This window comes from Sceloporus occidentalis, unplaced genomic scaffold (assembly GCF_023333645.1).
Source record: "Sceloporus occidentalis isolate IW3139 unplaced genomic scaffold, rSceOcc1.0.p SCAF_19, whole genome shotgun sequence".
Lineage (NCBI taxonomy): Eukaryota > Metazoa > Chordata > Lepidosauria > Squamata > Phrynosomatidae > Sceloporus > Sceloporus occidentalis.
The window spans coordinates 4,073,703-4,093,813 of NW_028316999.1; the positions used below are offsets into that span (position 1 = coordinate 4,073,703).

General features: G+C 37.6%; 1 protein-coding gene across 1 annotated transcript in view; it reads right to left on the reverse strand.

Annotated features, from left to right (window-relative positions):
• Window positions 1-20,111, reverse strand: part of LOC149302324 (CUB and sushi domain-containing protein 1-like) — a 589,437-nt gene that overhangs the window by 262,707 nt on the left and 306,619 nt on the right. Inside the window, exon 6 of the mRNA XM_089482423.1 lies at window positions 3,953-4,065. Coding sequence (XP_089338549.1) covers window positions 3,953-4,065 — 113 coding nt within the window. The remainder of the gene's footprint in view (window positions 1-3,952; window positions 4,066-20,111) is intronic.

The window sequence follows — 20,111 nt, forward strand, 5'->3', positions numbered from 1 at the left end:
TTTAGTTACAATATAATTTTCAAACAAAAATTGCCACAACTAGACTACATATTCTTCCCAATACTTTGGGATGTTGAATGAATACCACGTAGTACATAACATAGATCAATACATTTTTAGATTTGTAAATATTCTCTTATTTTAGAAAAAAACTGAGAAAATAAGTTTCTGCAAGCTGCAACCCATGGGAGTGTCTGTGACAATGCAGGAGGTGAACATCTCCACAATCAATATACAAATTTGTTTGTTGAATATGCAGAAAATAAAAATATGGAAATTGTTGGAAAACTTGTTTTTAGATTATTTTGTGTGTGTGTTTTTTTTGTCTAAAAATTGGATGATTTGGCAGAAAGTGCTATCTGGTTTTTTTTCACAGCTGTATTTTTATATACCACCTTGTCATGACAAATAGTAATTTTTAACAGCAATGGCGGCTGGTGGGTAATTCCAATGGGGGTTCACATGCTGCTGTTCCCTCTCCACAAACACATAGAATAATGGCGCTTCACGCCTTGTGTTTTTTAGCCCCCCTCCCCACTCGCGTCAGTCACTGGGAAGGGGAGGGAGACTCGGAGCTCGGCGGTGAGGTTGTTGGCTGGGAGCTTTAGCAAGCGCGGCAGCAATTGAGCAAATAGGGTCTTCTGCTGCAGCAGTGCGATAGAAGAAAGAATTATGAACAGGCGGCCTGTTCATAGCTCTTTCTTGGCATAGGCAGGCTACATCAGGGGACAGGAGGCTTCATGCACATATGAACCCCCCAAGCGCAAAAGGAAAAACAAAATAATGATTTCTATTTAATTTAGATTAAAATAGATTTTTGATGAATTTTGCAATTTTTTTCCCCTTTTGCGCTTGGGGGTTCATGTGCGCATGTGCTCCTATGGAGGGCCCTCCACTGTTTAACAGTATTAGTAAAATGATTGTCCATCTTACATACACTTTTTAACATGTCTGTTATGTCACATAAGAAATGCACAGTAGCAAGTGCATATGCACATTTAATTATTTAGCAAAAAAGATTGCAAAAGCAATTTTCAAAGGCATTGGTTAGATTTTAAAGAATGAAAACTGTGGTCATCCCTATTATAATGTAGGTATACTGATAACTTCTTGTTGATGTTTTTCTTTAAATATGAATAAATTATCATGCAAAGATTCAATATAAATTAAACTGACATATTTTGTTTTAGGAATGGAAATTATGAATGAATTGTGAATGTACAGGATCTTCAAATTAAAGCTTAAGGCAGTTTGAAAGTTTCATCTTTGATTAATGACAATGTATTTTAGGCTACACTGTCACTTTGACTCATATTTATTTTATCTAAAAGAATTTTCTTCCTCATTGTCTATACAAGTAACCATTTCAAAGATGTGAATATTTCACATGATGGGCTTGGAACATCAATGTTTAACTATAAATTATAAGAAAAAAGTGCATTAGGCTTTAGGATATTCCAGTTGGTTTGGATGCTAACATGAACGAATATTCAATCATTAACCCTTTGATGCCCCAATAGGAAAAAGAAGCACGGCCATAAAAAGGTGACAGGATGCCTCTTAGGATGTAGCTGTATGTCATGATTTTTTTTTTTTTTGCAGCAAAAGGGACTGTCTAATGCTGACAGGTGTAACGACGCTTGGCACGAGCTCCGGTACACTGCTCTAATATGGATTCCTGATCGTGCATTCCTTATTCCGGTAGATGTCAATGCTGTCAATCACAAGAAGGTCTTTGGAGGAGAAAAGACCCTGTCTGGATCTGATTGCTCCCCTTGCTGGCTTATTAGACACATTGTGATCAGACATGGAAGGCTATGGAGCCATGCTTGCTGATCACAGTGTGATCAGTGTAGGGGATCACACTGGGGAAAATAAGATTTTTGTAATAACGGAATTAAAAAAGTAAAATAAATAATATAGGAAGTCCAGTAGTGTCATTGTGACATCACTGGTATCCATGCAACATCCAAATATATATATATATATATATATATATATATATATATATATATATATATTTATTTTAGAAAGTGCCCCAATTTCCCTTAGCCCTACCACTACAAATAAAAAAAAACTTCACTACTCCCAAACCATTTAAGCTAATGGTATTTATGAAAATGCAATATAGAGTAATATGTAAAGGATGGATGTGTGCATTAAGAAACTATGCATGTGAGGTATTACGGTAATCAGGGAATGTTGGTGAACAGAAAATGGGTCATTGATCAGAAAAATAATAAAATATAAATATATAATATATTTTATACAAATTATGACTAATGATATATTTTATGCATTTCTATGATTTTAAAAGAAGGTCCTACTTGTCCAGAACAAAATTATATCAAATATGGAAACAAGGAATCATGGTTTAACAAACATATGGTAAACATGACAAAAAAAACCTTTTGGTCATTAGTAACACAAATCTCTTTCATGATATACTGATTTATTTACTAGATTAAAAACTAATGTATGTGCACATTTTTTATTTTACATCTGTCCACTGCCTCAACACTCAACAAACAACAATCCTTTGAGAACCGACAGTCTGGTGGTAGGATACCTTGGTGGGCTACAGATTGGCTAGTCATGTGTAAAGTTAAATTAGTAAATATGAGATAATGCCCAGTTCCCCTAATGCTTTACCCAATGTGTATTCAAGATCAAGAGCAAAGGTAGATTTGTGCCTCAGCACACCATTCTTGGGTGTTTTTACTGAGGGCCAAAATATTGAATGCAATATCTAAATACAATTAGGCCCCATAGAGCATTATCAGGAGCTGACTATAAACATGTGCTGGGGTGTCACAGATCTTGATCTTCATCTAGACTAAAAGGGTGGGGCTACAATCTATGACAGAATGTTGATTAAAAAATATAATTTGAATACAATGCTAAAGTCGAGTAAAGGGTTAATGCAAACTCAATTCCAGCTGAATGTGCTCACATGCTAACACAAGCAAATAAAACCCTCCAAAACATTGTATATTCACCACTGAAGATTTGTCTTTTGTAAGTTCAGGCAAGAGCATGTGGGTTGACAGGCATGTGGGAGTTGGAGAGGCTAAATGGGGTTAAAGGGTACTATAAACCACTTTAAACCACTTTATACCAACTCCAATGAAGTAGGGTGCACAGATGGCATAAATGCCCTCATGGCTTTTCTTTTACTTTTAACCTCCTTATCACTGGCCATGGGATGGGGTTTGAGGGGACATTTGGGATGAAGTCTGTGCTCCCCATAAGATATTTTTTGGTATTAATCACACTGACCAGGGGATGGGGAACAGTTGGGCTCTACACCCTCCCATGGCATGGTTAATTTACGTTTTATATTTCTTTAAGGTGGAATGTTACCTCATGTTTTCCAGGGGATGAAATGGGAGGTATACAAACTAAAACTTACAACTTGGGGGTTAATATATCTGCATGCTTTGTTCAAATAACATCAATTTAACTCTTCTACAGTTGAAACATACTTTTAGCAAATGGCATTAGTGAATTTGTAAATTGCAAACTTGCACACATTATAGCAAATAGACGAGGCAACTCACAAAACCAGGGCTTAGCGCTACTTAATACCATATCTGGGGACACCCCAGGTCAGGCTACCCGGAGCCTTCCCTCTTCAGAGGAATGGCTTTGTGAGGGTCAGTCGTAGCTGTGTGGGGTAGGGCTAGCCCCAGATACCATAAACCAGAGTGGACATGCTTAAACTCTGCTTCCATGACCCAGAGATAGAGCATGGTGACCTGGAGAACCGAAGAAGCAGCTTCACCCAGAGACTCCAGGTGAAACCTGGAGAGTACCCATTTTTTACTTACACGTGCTAACTCATTATATCAGACTTCATCAGCCTTAATAATACCTAGTAACTTAGGTTTTCCTCTATTACATTTTAGTCAGCTATCGGAAAGGAAAGAGGTATACAACATCAATTTCTTACCTTGAAACTGAGCATGAAATCCCTTACGTCTGTGGTTGCTGTCAGATGTAAAATGAAGACGCAGCCAGTTTTTATTGCTTATAACTGGGGATGGTAAGTTCATTCCAGTTATCCTACAAATCAAAATAAATATATATATTTAGCTAAAGACTAAAAAAATAAATTAAATGACAATTCTAATGTCTGATATTATCCACTAAATAGTAATCGCTACTAAAACATATATTTTATATATGCACATAAGAACGGACACTCTTCTGTCTTTTTTAGATAATAGAGCACTAATTTATTGAAACATGCAAAAAATAATGGTCAACATATAATCCAGTTGTTGTTATTTTCCTCACTCTTAAATAAATGTTTATTTAAATTTTTTATAACTGGAAAATGTTTTATTTTCTATATTGACACTTGTGACTAATGATAAAAGAAATGGTATTTAAACCTGATGTGACAATAAGTGCATGATCTTTGAAAATTCTAATCCACTGCCTATACAATAAATTTGTCTTCACTTTGTCTGTAACTCCACACCCCCCTATTTGCATTTCTTTTACTTGATTTCAGGGCTGCGCAGAGGCAGATGGGAGTTTGTGATTTTCCCAACCAGTCCTACTCAACTCCCTTATCTTCCTCCACCCAGCCCAACATTAAGGGATCACAAGGTCTGTCACTTAAGACCTTGGCTTCCGTGCTCTCTAATCACTCTGCACTGGCAATTGATGCTGAGTGCCGGGATAAGATGTCATATCCTGATGCTCTGTATCAGTTGCCTGCGCATAGTGTTTAGGGAGCACCAAAGCAGAGGTCTGCACTCCCACTGCAGGATGGAAGACAGACTATGAAATTAAGAGGATGAAAGTAAGAAGATGGAAGATGAGAATGGTAAGATATTGGGAGAAAGAGTGAAAGGAGATTGGGAGAAAGGGGTGCTGTAAGAGCAATTGTGAGCCAATATGTTTGTGTGCATATGGGTAGTGCATATGTGTGTGTAAGGACAGTGTTTATGTGTATGGGCAGTGTATGTGTGTAGGGGAAGCCATTTGTAAAGGCAGCATATGTGTATCATGTATGTGTAGCAGGTTTTTGTAAGGGCATTGTATTTGTACAGTATAAGAGTGTGTATGGGCAAGCATGTTTAAGAGCAGTGCATGCTTTTCTAAGGACAGTGTATGTGTATATGTGTGTGTATGGGCAGGCATGTGTAAGGGTATTATATGTGTGTATGGACAGACGTGTTTAAGGGCAGTGTAGGTGCATATGTGTGTAAATGGGCATCTACTGTGTGACATCATATCCTTTAGCAAGATGCCACATATTTTAGCCACTCACACAAGGGTAACAACTTATACAGAGCGCCACTTAGGGAGTAGGTGCTGACCTGTGCATTATTCTGGTGTGGTGTAATATTGTGGCCTACCTGATATGAAGGAATGACTAGTAGGCATCAGTGGTTGATAGGGCCATTATAATGGAGGCATAGCAGACTTAAGGTATTCAACTCAAATTCGTTGGAGCTGGACATTTGGGTTTTCAGGCTGGCCTGGAACAGATGGCCATCGTGTGGAAGGGTCTATAATGTACAATGGCTCATGTATATAGGCTTGATGGGTCTCGGGAGCGTCTGGTCTTATGCAGGGATGGTTGACAGACATACAATTGGGTCAGTATGGTATGATCTTAGGATTTACTTTTGGGAACCTTGAAGTTGAAAGTGGCTTAAGTGTTTCAGGTATTCAGTTTTAGAAACCTGGAAAGACTGTTCTAACATTATGCATTTGAATTTGTGATTTGTTAATACTATGGTGATGCAAATCTGTATAATAAGGTAATGCGTGCATCATCTTTATAAATATTTTATATTTATCATAATCACAAAGTATAAAGCCTATGGATTTCTACATCTCCAATGTAGATAATGTAAAGGTCAATTAAATGCAAAAAAGTGAATTATATTAAATGATTCTATTCATTTTCTGATAAATGTTCCCATATAATTTAGTATCCATAGTTTTAACTGATTAATACAATGTTACAGTTAGTGACCAAAGCTTAAATATACTGTATATGGAATGAATAAATAAATACAAAATAAATAAAAATGAACCTTAGAAGTCAAGGTTAGAAGCCCTGTTCACCGTGACCGACTATTCTAACAATTAAATCTATATGTAGTTAGTACACTCTGCTTTTGGAGAAAATCCTTGCTGATGAAGACAGGGGTTACAAGAAGAAAGAGAGTGAGATGGCCTTTATAAAAAAACAGAGAAGAGATGGCCCTTGCAGGAGCCAGGTGGGGAGGGGTTAGAGAGGGAGAAAGAGGGGAGGGGAGAGGAGAAAGAGAGGAAGAGAGAATAATGGGGGAGGGGTAGAAATTGACGAGGAAAAAGTTGTAGAGTGGGAGTGAGGATGTGGGGGGAGAGACAGCAAAAAGAAGAGAAGAGAGAGATATGAGATATAAGAAAGAAGAGAGGAGTGGGAGGGGAGAGAAAGGTAGAAGGATGTCCAAAAAAAAGGTAAACGTTTACTGCCCTTTTGGTTTGGATGAAATTTGGGAACTAAATTAATTGTCACTCGCACTCTTTCACTTTCTTATCCTCTCGTCTGTCAAACTCCCTCTCACTCATTCTTTCACATTCTCACACACACCATTTTTCCTTCTTCTATGACACTGTTGCCATTTCCCACATCCTTATTAGTTTTCTTACCTCCTGGTTTATTCTGGCCTCTTGGGAGTACTTCTGCAAAAGGGCAGAGCCACAGAGACAGGATCTCTCCACCTTCTTTCAATGGGGGGACATAGTGTCCCCAGAGGCTCTGCCATTTTGTGAAAGTGCTCCAGAAGGTCTGGCTCCGTGAGGACAGCCTCACCCCATTCCTCAACATAGAAGCAGATGAAGAATGAAGACAGAAGAACAAGAAGGGGTAAGAGAAGATGCGGAGCTGCAGGAAAGGCGAAAGGGACACAGAAATAGTCGGCTGAGAAGGTAGGGAGACATTGAGAGAGCATGAGACAGTGTGAGCTTTATATATTTTTATATTTAGATAAAAATACTCATGGAATAATGCTATTTCATATATATAAATAATGTATTGTATACAATATGACTTTATAGGGGTTGGGTTATAATGTAGACTGGTATGAGTTTTTAAAAAAGATTGATAGAAACAAACATTATGATAGTCAAAAGACATTTGGCCCATTTGGTTTGACATCTAATCATAATTTTGTCAGGATTCTATCCTGACTGCAGGATAGTTAAAGTTTTACCCTTCGTTTGGTATGTATATAATTAATGTGCTGTGTATTTCTGTTCAGCTGTGTATTTCTGTTCAGCTGCATCTCTCACCTGAAGCCTAGACCACTCACACCTGACCTAATGAACGAGCTTTATACCCCTGCCTCCCAGTAATAGAGTTGGCGCTACAGTTCATGCCAGACTCTGGATCTGTCTATTGGAATTACCTGCCTGCCTTTTACCTTTTTGACCCGGACTGCCTTTTGGATATACCCTTTTGCCAGCCTGTTGCCTGTTTGACCTGGACTGTCTACTGGATTTCCCCTTTTTGCTTGCTACCTGTCCCAGACCCTTTTGGATACTTACCTGGACTTTTCTACCTTCATACTCCCCAGCAGACTGTATACATGATATGCCTCCTACTCTGCTGCTTATGGTGAGATGTATGCTTTGCTTTGTTTAATATACCTATAACCAAACATTCCACTTGTGCCTCATTTGTGAAGTGTGTTTCTATCGCTGAGTGCGTTCTTACACTTCTGCGTTCTGGACTCCAACATCCAGGAAGGGTGGAGATGATGAGCCTGACAAATTTGTTCATTAACCTTGGTATTTGTTTAAGATAGTCCTAGGCCCAGAGATGGTTTGAATAGGCTTGGCTCATAACGTAGAGCAAGATATTGTGCACTCCCATGTATGCCTAACTTTCTGCTCTGCATTCACCTCCTACACTGACCATCATAGCCCTTTCATATGTTAAATAGCATATCTTTATCCTTTACTTTGTAAACTTTGTAAAGTCAATGTATTTGTACATTAAAAACAAGAAAAATGTTAGAAGTATAATTTTATAGCTCAACTGGATTGTTTAACATGGTGTTAAAAGGAAAATGTCAAAGATAAATCAAAAGCATAACCCATTGGTGTTTTGTCAATGTCTTTGATGATCTGACAGATAGGAAATTTTAGCACTTCAAAGTCTCTGTCTAGAAAGGTAAAGCATAACAGTGATTTTAGTCACTAACTATGTAGACTTACAAAAACTTTACAAACGAAAAAGTTCTGGATAAAAATATGCATAAACGACCTAAATTTACAATCTAGATTGCCAACATTCAAAAGTCATGTTAGTAGCCCAACCACTACTACATAATATATGTATTGTAGAAAACTAGTAGAAAAAAAAAATAAAAAAAAAATTCTTAATTGAAATGAGTTTTACATGACATATCCAAGATAAAAAAATGTTTTTTAACTATAGCATTAAAAAATTCTCTGCCAACTGGGGTGTGTTGCTAAAGGAAGAACTGTAAATACATATATATATATATATATATATATATATATATATATATATATATATATATATATATATATATATATATATATATATATATATTCATATATATATATATATATATTCATATGTATATATATATATTTGTAAAGTTTTTAACTTATATAGTTACATCTGATGAATTCTCCAGTTTATATTAGTTCTAGGAAAGCGACAGTGAGTTAACAAGTCTGAAATGTGTTTGACATACTTATTTGTACAGAAATATAGTGTGTTCAAAAAAGGTGTCTATAAAATCCCTCTGCAGGTTGTCAGTGAACAAGGAGTATCATGAGTACACCATCTTGAATGATGCAGTCTGCATATCCGCAGAGTATATATACACATGCATAAATGTGCTGCATTATTAACTGATCATCGTAGCAGACTGGAGAGAATATGATAATACTGTTTTGTTTGGGGCAGATGGTACTGCACCCCCAGCTCGTTTCATAATGATTTTTATTTTATTACAACTCTATTCAAACATCTAAAACAAAATTGTCCCATTTTGGGAGGTATGACACAGGGAATCAGAGCAAAATGTTATAGTACATCTTACCACTGATTTTTTTTTAAAACTGTATTTTTCCAACCCTTATATCATTGTTTGAATTTAAGCTTACCTGTCTATAATATGTACAATGTTCAACAGATACAATTCTAAACCATGTATGTGAACTCATATTGAATGAAATTATGCAAACTTTGTAAAATATAAATGCAGAGATTAGTTTAAAAAGAAACCTAAGGGGGATGAGTAAAGGATAAAATCCTCATTATACTGTATTATTAATTCTTCTAAGGTTAAACTGTCTTTTCTCAAAGATGAATCATAAAGCTGTTTTCATTAAACTGGTGAAGTTAATTACATTTATATTTTAAGTTGTTAATTAATGTAAGCAAAATAATGTGTGTGTGTGTATATATATATATATATATATATATATATATATATATATCTTATACACATAATTTCTTGTTGTCATTGGTGAACAGTCTGGCTCAGGTGATGATGAATGCTGGGCATTCCAACATCTGGGCCACCACATTTGGATTATATTGCAGGGGTTATTGAAGACATCACCCCTGGCAATTCTTTCCACTCTGAGAGAGAAACAGTGTTTCCTCACAGTATGCCAGAAATACTGAAACATTTCTCTTCCATACTCCTCAGGCTTATTACAAATAATTCTAGGTATACCAAGTTGCACAGATGGTTAAAGAAGCTGGATGTCAGTGTTATCTACTTCAGAGAAGGGTGACATACAAGTACTTATGGAAACCTCTGCAGGTACTAGACGCGGAAGGTATGTAACTGGGAGCACCTGCCCTTGCTCAGTGGCAGGCATACAATGCCCTCAGAGGCCCAATCCTTTACCATCTACAATTAGTGTACCTCTGCTAAGGAAGTAAATCTCATCAGCTTGATGGCAAAACACTGACTTCAAGTTTTCGTAGAAGTGAGTTTTTGGTACATGGGGTAGCTGTCAATGTGGCAATGGATGGCTCAGCTCCCTTGGTGACACTAGGAGCTTTGTATGCATTACATGCCACCTTTGCCCTTTGCCCTTCTGCACACCCTGAATGTCACATGTATTTTAGTCATCAGATTAGGAAGAAGAGATTTTCTTTCCAGGAGAGGACATCACTAAAATCTTATATAGAGCATCTAGACTCTCACCATCCTCTATATCTGCTTACTCTGCAATGTTGTGAAACTTAGACATCATCTTTTTGAGGGTCCTGAATGGAAGTAAATGAAGGAGAATTTCCTCTCCCACCAGAAGCGGCTTATCTTGTGGTGCTGAAATGGCCACACTCTGGTTTTTTTTTGTTTCTTGGAATTTTGTGTTTTTAGAAGAATTATGTTTGAGACATGTATGGAAAAAAATGTGTATAAATTTTAGAGTTTAAACAATTATTTTAGATGTGTACAGGGAGATAGAGCATTTTCCATAAACTGTACTTTCATTCTCCTGCTTTCTACTCTCTCAATCACAATAAAAATACTTATTATTGTTTATCTGCAGAAAGCATAAGATATTTACTTTAAACGCATTTTATGGTGAAAGCAAAATGTACTTAAACAACATAGGGTTTTTCCGCTGTTTTCTGCAAAGATATTCCTTAATAAATATTGCTTCAATTCATTTAAAAAACACATCAGATTGCATCTCATTTTCTGGTGATTTTATGCAGCATAATTCTTAGTACAGTAAAATAAATATGTCCCACAGAGAAAAAATGTGAACGATCTCCAAGGCCCACATGAATCTCATGGCTTATCAAGCAAGACATGCAGTCCTATCCCTTTGTTGTATAAACAGCTGTAAAATCATCAAAAACTCCAGCAGCACTTTTAAATGGACTTTCCCGCTGAAACTGCATACAGACTAGAAAGGAAAGAGTTGGATTACGAAGGCGTTCAAAATGTAGCTCCTAAACATAGATTGATATCCCTACAACTACATAATTAAAAAGTAATGCCTTAAAGGAGTAGTCATATCAAATCTTTTTTTTATGTGATTGTAGTATTCTTGTTAAAATATATCATCACCACAATACTTCTTTACTGCAGAATGTTTTTGAGTAAAATACTCAGCAGAGATTGATGGCCTGTTCGTCGTTGTGCCATTGCGCGGGATAAGAGTGGACACGGTTCAATTCTGATGCATTAGGAGGACACAAACATTATACTGCACGTTGTATTCTTCTAACTAACCATCCCTCAGCATATAATATATTGGAATGTGGACTAAGTAGGCCTTAACCTCCTTTTACGTCTTTCAGTAGACAATTCAAGGTGGGTTGAGTTGCTCTGGAGAGTGTGCTGATGATTTAGTATTGTTGGATGTTGGATGTATTGGTTAAACTATATTGTGACTTTAACACACTAACTTGAGTAAACTAGCCTTTAGTTCCAAGTTCCAAGCTTGATTTGAGAAGCTGCAGTTGAACACCATGCTTGTAGTAAGCAAATGCTAAAAAGTAGAATTTTTCCTGATTTCTAAAAACAATAATACTGTTTTTGAACTGAACATGCTACATTAGCATCAATCTTGTGTATTTACTTGTTAGGAAGTCAGAAATTTGAGAAAGACAAAGAGCAACAATTGCTAAAGCATATGATGCTCCATACAGGTATATCATTGTTTACTGTTAATATACTCAAACAAAAATAATTCAAATTGTTCCTCCGTAGTAACTGTGATTTTTTGTTATTTTAGTAAATATGATAACTTAATATCTACTGATACAGGTAATGTACAAGTTAACATTTCAGCTCAAGAACCTTTATATTTCCAACATGTCTTCCTAACAGTCTCTACATTGTAGAATTAACAGTATGGATCTTCCACTTCTACTAAAGCGAAACACTACTTTGAACACTTCAGTACAAATAGTAGGAGTTCAGATACAATCATCTAATTATAAGCTCTCTAATCAAGGAGGAGATATAAATGCATTACTTTGGCTCAATACATACTTCAGTTCTATTTATATTATATTTATATTTTTTATCAAAATTAGCAGTCAATTATAAGGCTAATTAAACATTAAGGATACAATGACCAAACTAGTATAAAGAAATGACAAAATAAATACAAAGATGTTCGTAAAAAGTTTATTTTACACTTAATTAAAATTGTTTTATTTATTTGAATGCTTTTAGTGACACTCCAACAATCATATGCACGTGAATGCATTTGATAACTGCATTCCCCTATTAAATTCTCACTTCCTCCCCTTGCGAATGCCCTATGCCCTTGGCTCTTTTCCTCACTTTCAGGTCAATGGATTGCATGAAATGTGTTTGACTGAACATACAGGTTAAAGAATGCATATTAAAGCACTTAAAACATACATCTGTATGCATTCCTTATTGATGGGGATGTATGGGACACTAGACTATCACTTTAAAATGTTGTTGCCTAATATACTGTAAATTTATGGGCGGAAAATGGCTAAACACAAATTCAGTTAAAATGATTATATAATGGATGAAGATAAAGAATGAATCATCTTTCCATTATTAACTTCTCATGTATTGTTATTGTTTCCTATGTATATATTTGTTGGTTTTAGACATTTTTATTACTGCCACGAGTGATTCTTTTCCAATAAGGAAGCTAAAAGTTATTTCCCATTTGAACAATACTGTATATTTCAATCAACAAGTCTGTCTTATGTTCAGAATCAGTTTATAGCTTGTAAGTCTTGTATGTATCTTGTTAGTCAACAGCAGGATGATTTGTACTAAAAAAAAATCTTGGCAGACTTATACACGAGCATATAAAAAGCTGTTACTTTAAAATTAAATATCGCTGTATAATCCATCATGTCTCAATGAACCACATTACATTTTTTTGCTTTCTCAAATATTGGAAAAGTTAGGACCAAAATTGGATGGTTGTTATTGTTAGATGCTGTTAAAGTCATCTATAAATCTTAGAGGACTAATTACACCAGCTACAACTTAAGTTCAAAACTTTGCTGCAAGATTGTAAGTCTCTAAAAGGAAAAAGGTGTGAAAGTCGAAGATTGAATTGAAGAAAAAAAACATAAATACGTTACATTCAATTAGCTGGGATAAAAATTTATAATTTTTTTACCTCAAAAATTTTGATTGCAGTGTGAAGAATAGATTGAATTGCCTGAGGTAAACCCATCTACAGTACCTTGATACAGATTCTTCCACATAGCGGAGTAATTGAATACCAACTCCTTCACAAAGCAAAAGAAAATTTGGGCATAAAAACAAAAAATGTGATGAATTACGTTGCTCAAGATCATAGCCTGCAACAGAAATTTCTTTGATAATTGAGTCTGGTAGACTTCAGAGGAAAAACAGCTGCACATCAACCCTGTATCAGAGAATGAGCTAGGCAAAGGTGTACAGAGTAAATTCACACCAAAAATCATTTCTCAGGAACAGGAAAAATATAAAATATGGAGTAGTAAGTTGCAGGGAGGTTCAAAAAATGCTTGTGCATTTTGGACTTCAGGACTTGTCTATATGTGTGACAGAAGCACCTGGTGTCTGTATGTGTATGCGTTCAGCGACTTGATGTTAAAGCAATTTCATAGCCTAAATAAACTGCATATAATAATCATACATACATAAACCCTGCAATTCAATGAGGTGCATAGTTTGTACTTGCACTAAAATGGATACATTTTTGCATGTACATTTCAGACTAAACTAAATATACTGTCTGACGGTACAGCTGAGCCTACCTGGACCTTATGGACAGAACCCTTTTTGCTTTATAGTATCAGGAAAATCACTGGAAGGTCTCTCGTCAAAATTAGGTGTGGAGCCTTTTAGAAAAACTCTCGACAGACGAAAGTCACAGAGACTCATTGGATGCTTCCAGCAGCAGTCGGCAGACAGTGTAGGACAGAGCTAGGATGATGGAGGATCCTTACCCGGCTCACAGAAGATCTTGAGGATCGACGGAGGACATGTGTCAGGTTTCAACCAACTCAGCCTGGAGTGTTCACTGTTAATCTACACTCATGTTGTTTCTCAACCACTAGTGGCGGCCCTTGTCACTCTGGAGCACTCAGACCTAATGATCATGTTCAGCTGCACCTTGTTCCTGTTCAAGCCTGCTTATATAAACCTGCCCAGCCCTTCAGTCAGAGCCTTTGCATTGTAAGTGGGCCATTTTGCTCTGGTCCTGTACCTGATCCTGACTTGTTCCTGGCTTCTTTCGTACCTGATCCTGAATTGTTCCTGGCTCCCAAGCCGAGTGCCCTGCCAGTGGGCTCCCAAGCTGAGTGCCCTGCCGGTGGGCTCCCAAGCCGAGTGCCCCATCCAGAGGGCTACCTGCCGTGTGGCCCATCCAGAGGGCTACCTGCCGTGTGCCCCATCCAGAGGGTTACCTGCCGTGTGCCCCATCCAGAGGGCTTCCTGCCGTGTGCCTCATCCAGAGGGCTTCCAGTCAAGAGACTTACCACCTGTATTTGTTGTTCATACCATCATCTGCAATACAGATCATATCACTGTATTCTGCCTGGAGTTTGTTTCTTTGCGCCTGTCTGTAATATCCCTTTATTCATCATGCATCGTGGGGTACAGACGGAACCCCTTGTATCCCCTGCACCTGGGCTCCTACCAAACCTGTTTACCCGGTTCGTGACAGTATGTGTCATGGAAGGTGACAGGCACGCGTTGAGGTGAGTGCTGCATCTGACATGCAGTTTTGATAAACTGGCATATTTAAAGCACATAGTCTTATCAACAACCTTTTACTTTTTATTATTATTAGGTATGTATTATGTTCATGAAATAACTTGTTTAATAACAAATAATCAGGATACATTTAATAACTATCTAAAGAAACAAATCATTATAATTTAAACTAATATGATAGTTTACAACATGTTAAAACTCAAAATAAATATACGGGAAAATCTATTCTTGTAACTACCACTTTCTTCAATGTAAAATGTTATCCCATTTCATAGTCTTACAGTATTTATTTTGTCCCCTTCTCAAGCCTTCCCACTGTCACTTAAAAGTGACTGTTGTTCTTATAATCAATCTTACCTTCCATAGTTCCTTTAGCCCCTCACATGAGTTTATACTCCTGTTTATCCTCTCTTTCCCATTTTTTTGTCCCAGTCCCAGTTTTTTTCTTTCCAAATATTTATTTTCCCTGCTTTACACCTTTCTTGTAAGGTACAATCTTTTTGATGCTACCTCCAAGTTCCTACCTTTTTTGATAAAGCAGGATGCATTGTGCCTTATATTTCTTATGGGAGGGAAGAGCTGTCTTTAATCATCTCTTCTGTGTTCTACACTCTATGTCTATTCCCTTGATACATTACTAGCCTATTAATTATTTGTTTGGGATTTGGCCATTGAACACCATTTTTTTTCCCTCAACCAATTTGTTCTCATTTTATAGACAACATTACATGTACTGTATTCCATATGTAATGGATGGTGATCAGGAGCATAGAAACTAGAAGCCACAAGGCCCTGTGCCCCAGTGCCCCCCCAACTTCAACAGCTGGTCTGTGCCATCAGTGCCCCTTGCCCTCCTCCAACATACACTACGGCACACATATGTAAACACCCTAACACAAATTACACACACTTACTCATACTCAGTAACACGCACGTTCACAGTCATTCTCATACACACTCCATCTAACTTACACACACATAGCTACATATCCATGCTTACACATACAATTACACATCCATGCTTACACATACAATTACACATCTATACTCACATACATACAATTACACATCCATGCTCTCACACACAGAATTCCACATCAATGCTCACATCATACATACATATATACAAACACATATACATACATCCCACCTTCCTCCTGCCCCCGCTTAACTCTCACTGCTCCTGCAGCTTTCTCTTTGGCTGTGCGCAGTTTCACAGCAGGGTCACGTAACCTTGATACCTTCCTGTCTACCCATGCCGGTTCAAAAAAGTTTAGAAAGGATCCTTCAAAAACAGTTTTGAACAGGCATGAGGAGACAGAAACAAGGGGTCACAGGGGTCGCACTGGGCCCCATCACAGATGCTACCGCTGCGACCCCTGTAATTACGCCATTGGAGGTGATGTTTGTAGTGGAGGAAAAGAGAGCAGAAAATGAGAATGAGCAGGATTAAAGCTATCACAAGAAATTACATAAAATTCCTCAGGCTGATTGCACAGTGGAAAAAAACAAGAGAAATTGCACTGATTGCACTGGCACTTGGCCCCATCCAGGCTGCATCTTATGTTTCCTTTACGCTACTCACTTTGTTTCAGGAACTGTAGCGAGGAGGGCACATTATTTTACATATGGTGGACCTATGACAAGAGCAAGCCCATCTGGTCACACTTTTTCATCAAGTTAAGTGCAGCTCTCTTAAGTTACCCTTAACCCAAAAACTGTGCAAAGCTCTCTTATGTCAAAAATATCCCTCTTATTCTCTGTACAAGAATCGACTAATTTTCACAGTATGCGTGGCCACCAGGCTAGCAATCACACAAAACTAGAAGACTGATATCCCTTCCATTCAGCTTGTTGACTCCAAAATGTGGCACATATTTAGGATGGAGAAAATCACAGCACATGTTCGTGACTCCTCACACTTATCCCAACCGAGGAAACCCTGGATTGAAGAATGTATCCCGTTTGGGTACTAGATATGTAGACAACAACCCAAATCTACATAAGGTCAGGGAAGCGAGATCGCTGGTCAGGAGAGCGAGATCCCTGGTTGATGCTTTTGACTTGCCTTTCCAACCTCAGGTTTTTACTTGGAGAAATGCATATAAAATTTGAAAAAATAAAAATAAAACAACAAAACAACAGCAAAGCATATTGTTTGGCCAATCTCTATATTTTTGGAATGCATATCTCTAGTTTATTTATGGTACCATCCATTGCCTGTAAGGTTGCTAATGGATGAATATTTGCACCTGCAATAGAAAATCCAGCTGTATGCACATCAATATATACCGACTTATCTAGTTTTGTCAATATAGTCATTTTTCAAATACTGAAATTGTAAACATGATTGATGACCTTTAATACATTGTATTTCTCACATGGAACCAATTTCACTGCATCTACAATATAGCTTGGAAACTTAAATTGTTAGATTTTGAGCCCTTTTAAAAAGGATGATTCGCGATTTACATTTAACAGGTTAAACCGGAGGGTTCTTTTATTTACATCTTGCAAAGCCAGGGATCCTGTTCTACATCATTTTTTTATTACAATGTTGTCTATTCCTTACTATTAGAAAAGAGACCTGATGCATTATGGTTTTTATGTCTATAAAACCACACACAAACATACATACATACACTTACCTGCTATTGTTTGTGATATAAAAAAAATAAACTGCTAACATTAAAAGAAAGCCACAGTTTTGCCAACCAGCCCTAAAACTGAGCTCCACTAACAAAGGGGCCTATCTTAGGCTCCTTCATATATTCAAACTATCGAGACTATTTTTTATTTCTTTATATAATCTAGGTGTTGACAATAAGGAATATATGTCATGAATCACATTGTTTAAAGTATGGGCTCCTCAGTCTTCAGGCTTGGTTACTCCTGACCATTGTTGCCGCCTTCAATTAGCTGTTAGTATGTCAATAGTAGCCACGAAATGAACTTTCCTTCCTTGGAGGAAGAAATAATTTTTATTGCGTTTATTCAATCAGTTTGTGAATTAGCCAATGAAGAACGGCTTAATGACATGCCAGTTATTTTGTGGCCACGATAATATGTTTTGTCTGCCTTGATAAGTTCAGGTTTCCATCATTGTAAGGAAAGGAGGCAGTTCAATTCTCGAAAGGAAATTCTGTATTAACTATTTGTTCACCTAAAATAAAAGCAATAACAAATCTGTCTTGATTTACATGAACACAATAAATAACAGTTTGCAAGTACAACTACTCAAACAATTAGTCACATTTGTGACTCTATATTGTCAAAAACAATTGGTTCACATTCTACACAATTGCAAACAAGCAGGATTTTTTGCCTATAGTGATTTGTCTTAGTCTGACGATTTTAGTTTTGTTTACCCTTTACATGGAAACATAGAAACATAGAAATCGATGGCAGATAAGAACCATTCAACCCATCTAGTCTTCCTTAACCCCTTAACGACAATCCACGTACATGTACGGGGTTGCCGTGCAACGTGATAACGACAATGCCCGTTAAATAGCTGCATCGCCGCGATCGGCTTTGCAGCATCCACGGAAGCCTCACAAGTGAGGCTGACCATGGATCTGGGAGGATCCGGGGATGCTTCCTAAGCATAAACTGTGTTGCTGACATGCCTCGATATCGAGGCATGTAGCAACACAACCCCCCTACCCCGATAGCCTTGTGATTGCTCCGAAGAGCAACCACAAGTGCCATCCTGTAAATGACGTTGTCATCATTCACAGGATGGCATTAACAATAAAAAACTGAATGAGTTCACAGAGGGTCTATCCAGACCCTCTTGAGAACTCTCGAGCTCCTCCTGCAGGTTCAATGCAGGTACTGCATCCAACCATGCAAGGTCAATGGAGCCCAGCTCACTAATCAGAGTGATTAGTAAAAAAAAATGTAAAAAAATGTCAAAAAAATGTCAAAAAATTATTGTTCAAAAATGTTAAACAAAATTTTTTAACAAATATGGTAACATGTAAAAATCCCCACTGTCACCAAAAAAAAAAAAAAAGTTTTTAATAAGCAAGTCCTACAATTCTTTATCTTCACAATAATTTCCACATGGAAAGAGTTAAAATATTGGCATTACAAATGCCCATAGGGTGTCTAGTATGAAAAAATGTATGATTTCATGGGGTAAATTGAATTGGCCGGGTTCAAAGATGTCCCAAATATGGGACATGGGGGCAATATGATCAGATGTCTAAATGGCAAAAAAAATACACACCTCACAAAGGCGGACTTTTACCTCCCAAATAACCCAACAAAACCATGCGTGGGGGTATCACTGCCCTCAGGAGATGTTACTGAACACATATTGGGGTGTTGTTTGACACGGACATATACCAGGAGCGGTAAATTTATACCTGAAGTACAACGTGTGTGAAAAAAATACAAAAAAAATGTACTACCATAAGTTTCACAAAGGCTGATGGTAAAATCAGTGCATGGAAAGGGTTAAAATACCAGCATTTCAAATACCTTGGGGTGTCTAGTTTAAAAACGGAAATTTTTTACTTACCGTAAATTCCTTTTTCCTTAGTCCAGTGGCAGTACAAGTGGGGGTAGTAATCTTACTCGGGACAAGTAGAACCTAAAAGTGAATAAACAGTTAAAATATCCGAAGCCCCTCCTCCTTACCCATAAAAACCGGCACCTCTCCGAAGATGGCAGTTAGTAACAAGACACACAGAAATGGATGCAAAGTAAAGTTTATTCTCAACGAAGGGAGGGAAATCTGTACTGCCACTGGACTAAGGAAAAAGGAATTTACGGTAAGTAAAAAATTTCCGTTTTTCCTGTCATCCAGTGGCAGTACAAGTGGGATGTAACAAGATCCCGGAGAAGGGGGGGAGAAATGCCTAGGAGACAACAGCTCGAAGCACCTTGCGCCCGAAATCCGCCGCAGAGGAGGAAAAGACGTCTAGCCGGTAATGTTGTATAAACGTATTGAACGAGGACCAGGAAGCCGCCTTGCAGATCTCTTCAGGAGAAGCCGAAGCCTTTTCAGCCCAAGAAACAGACATGGCTCTAGTGGAGTGAGCCCTAACAGGACATTGAAGCAACTCGCCCTTGGCCTGGTAGGCCATACGAATGGTGTCAACAAGCCATCGAGAAATGGTAGCCTTTGAAGCCGCCTTACCAGCAGAATGACCCAAAAAATTGACAAAAAGGTGGTCGGCGGTGCAGAAGGATGAAGTACGCTTGAGATATATGTCCAAAGCCATTTTAACATCCAAGGAGTGCCATTTACATTCTTCCGGGGAGGAAGGAGACGGAAAAAACGAGGGAAGAACCAATGGTTGATTGATACTCGCCCTGGAGATGACCTTTGGAAGAAACGAGGGTTTCAAATGCAACACGACCTTGTCCTGA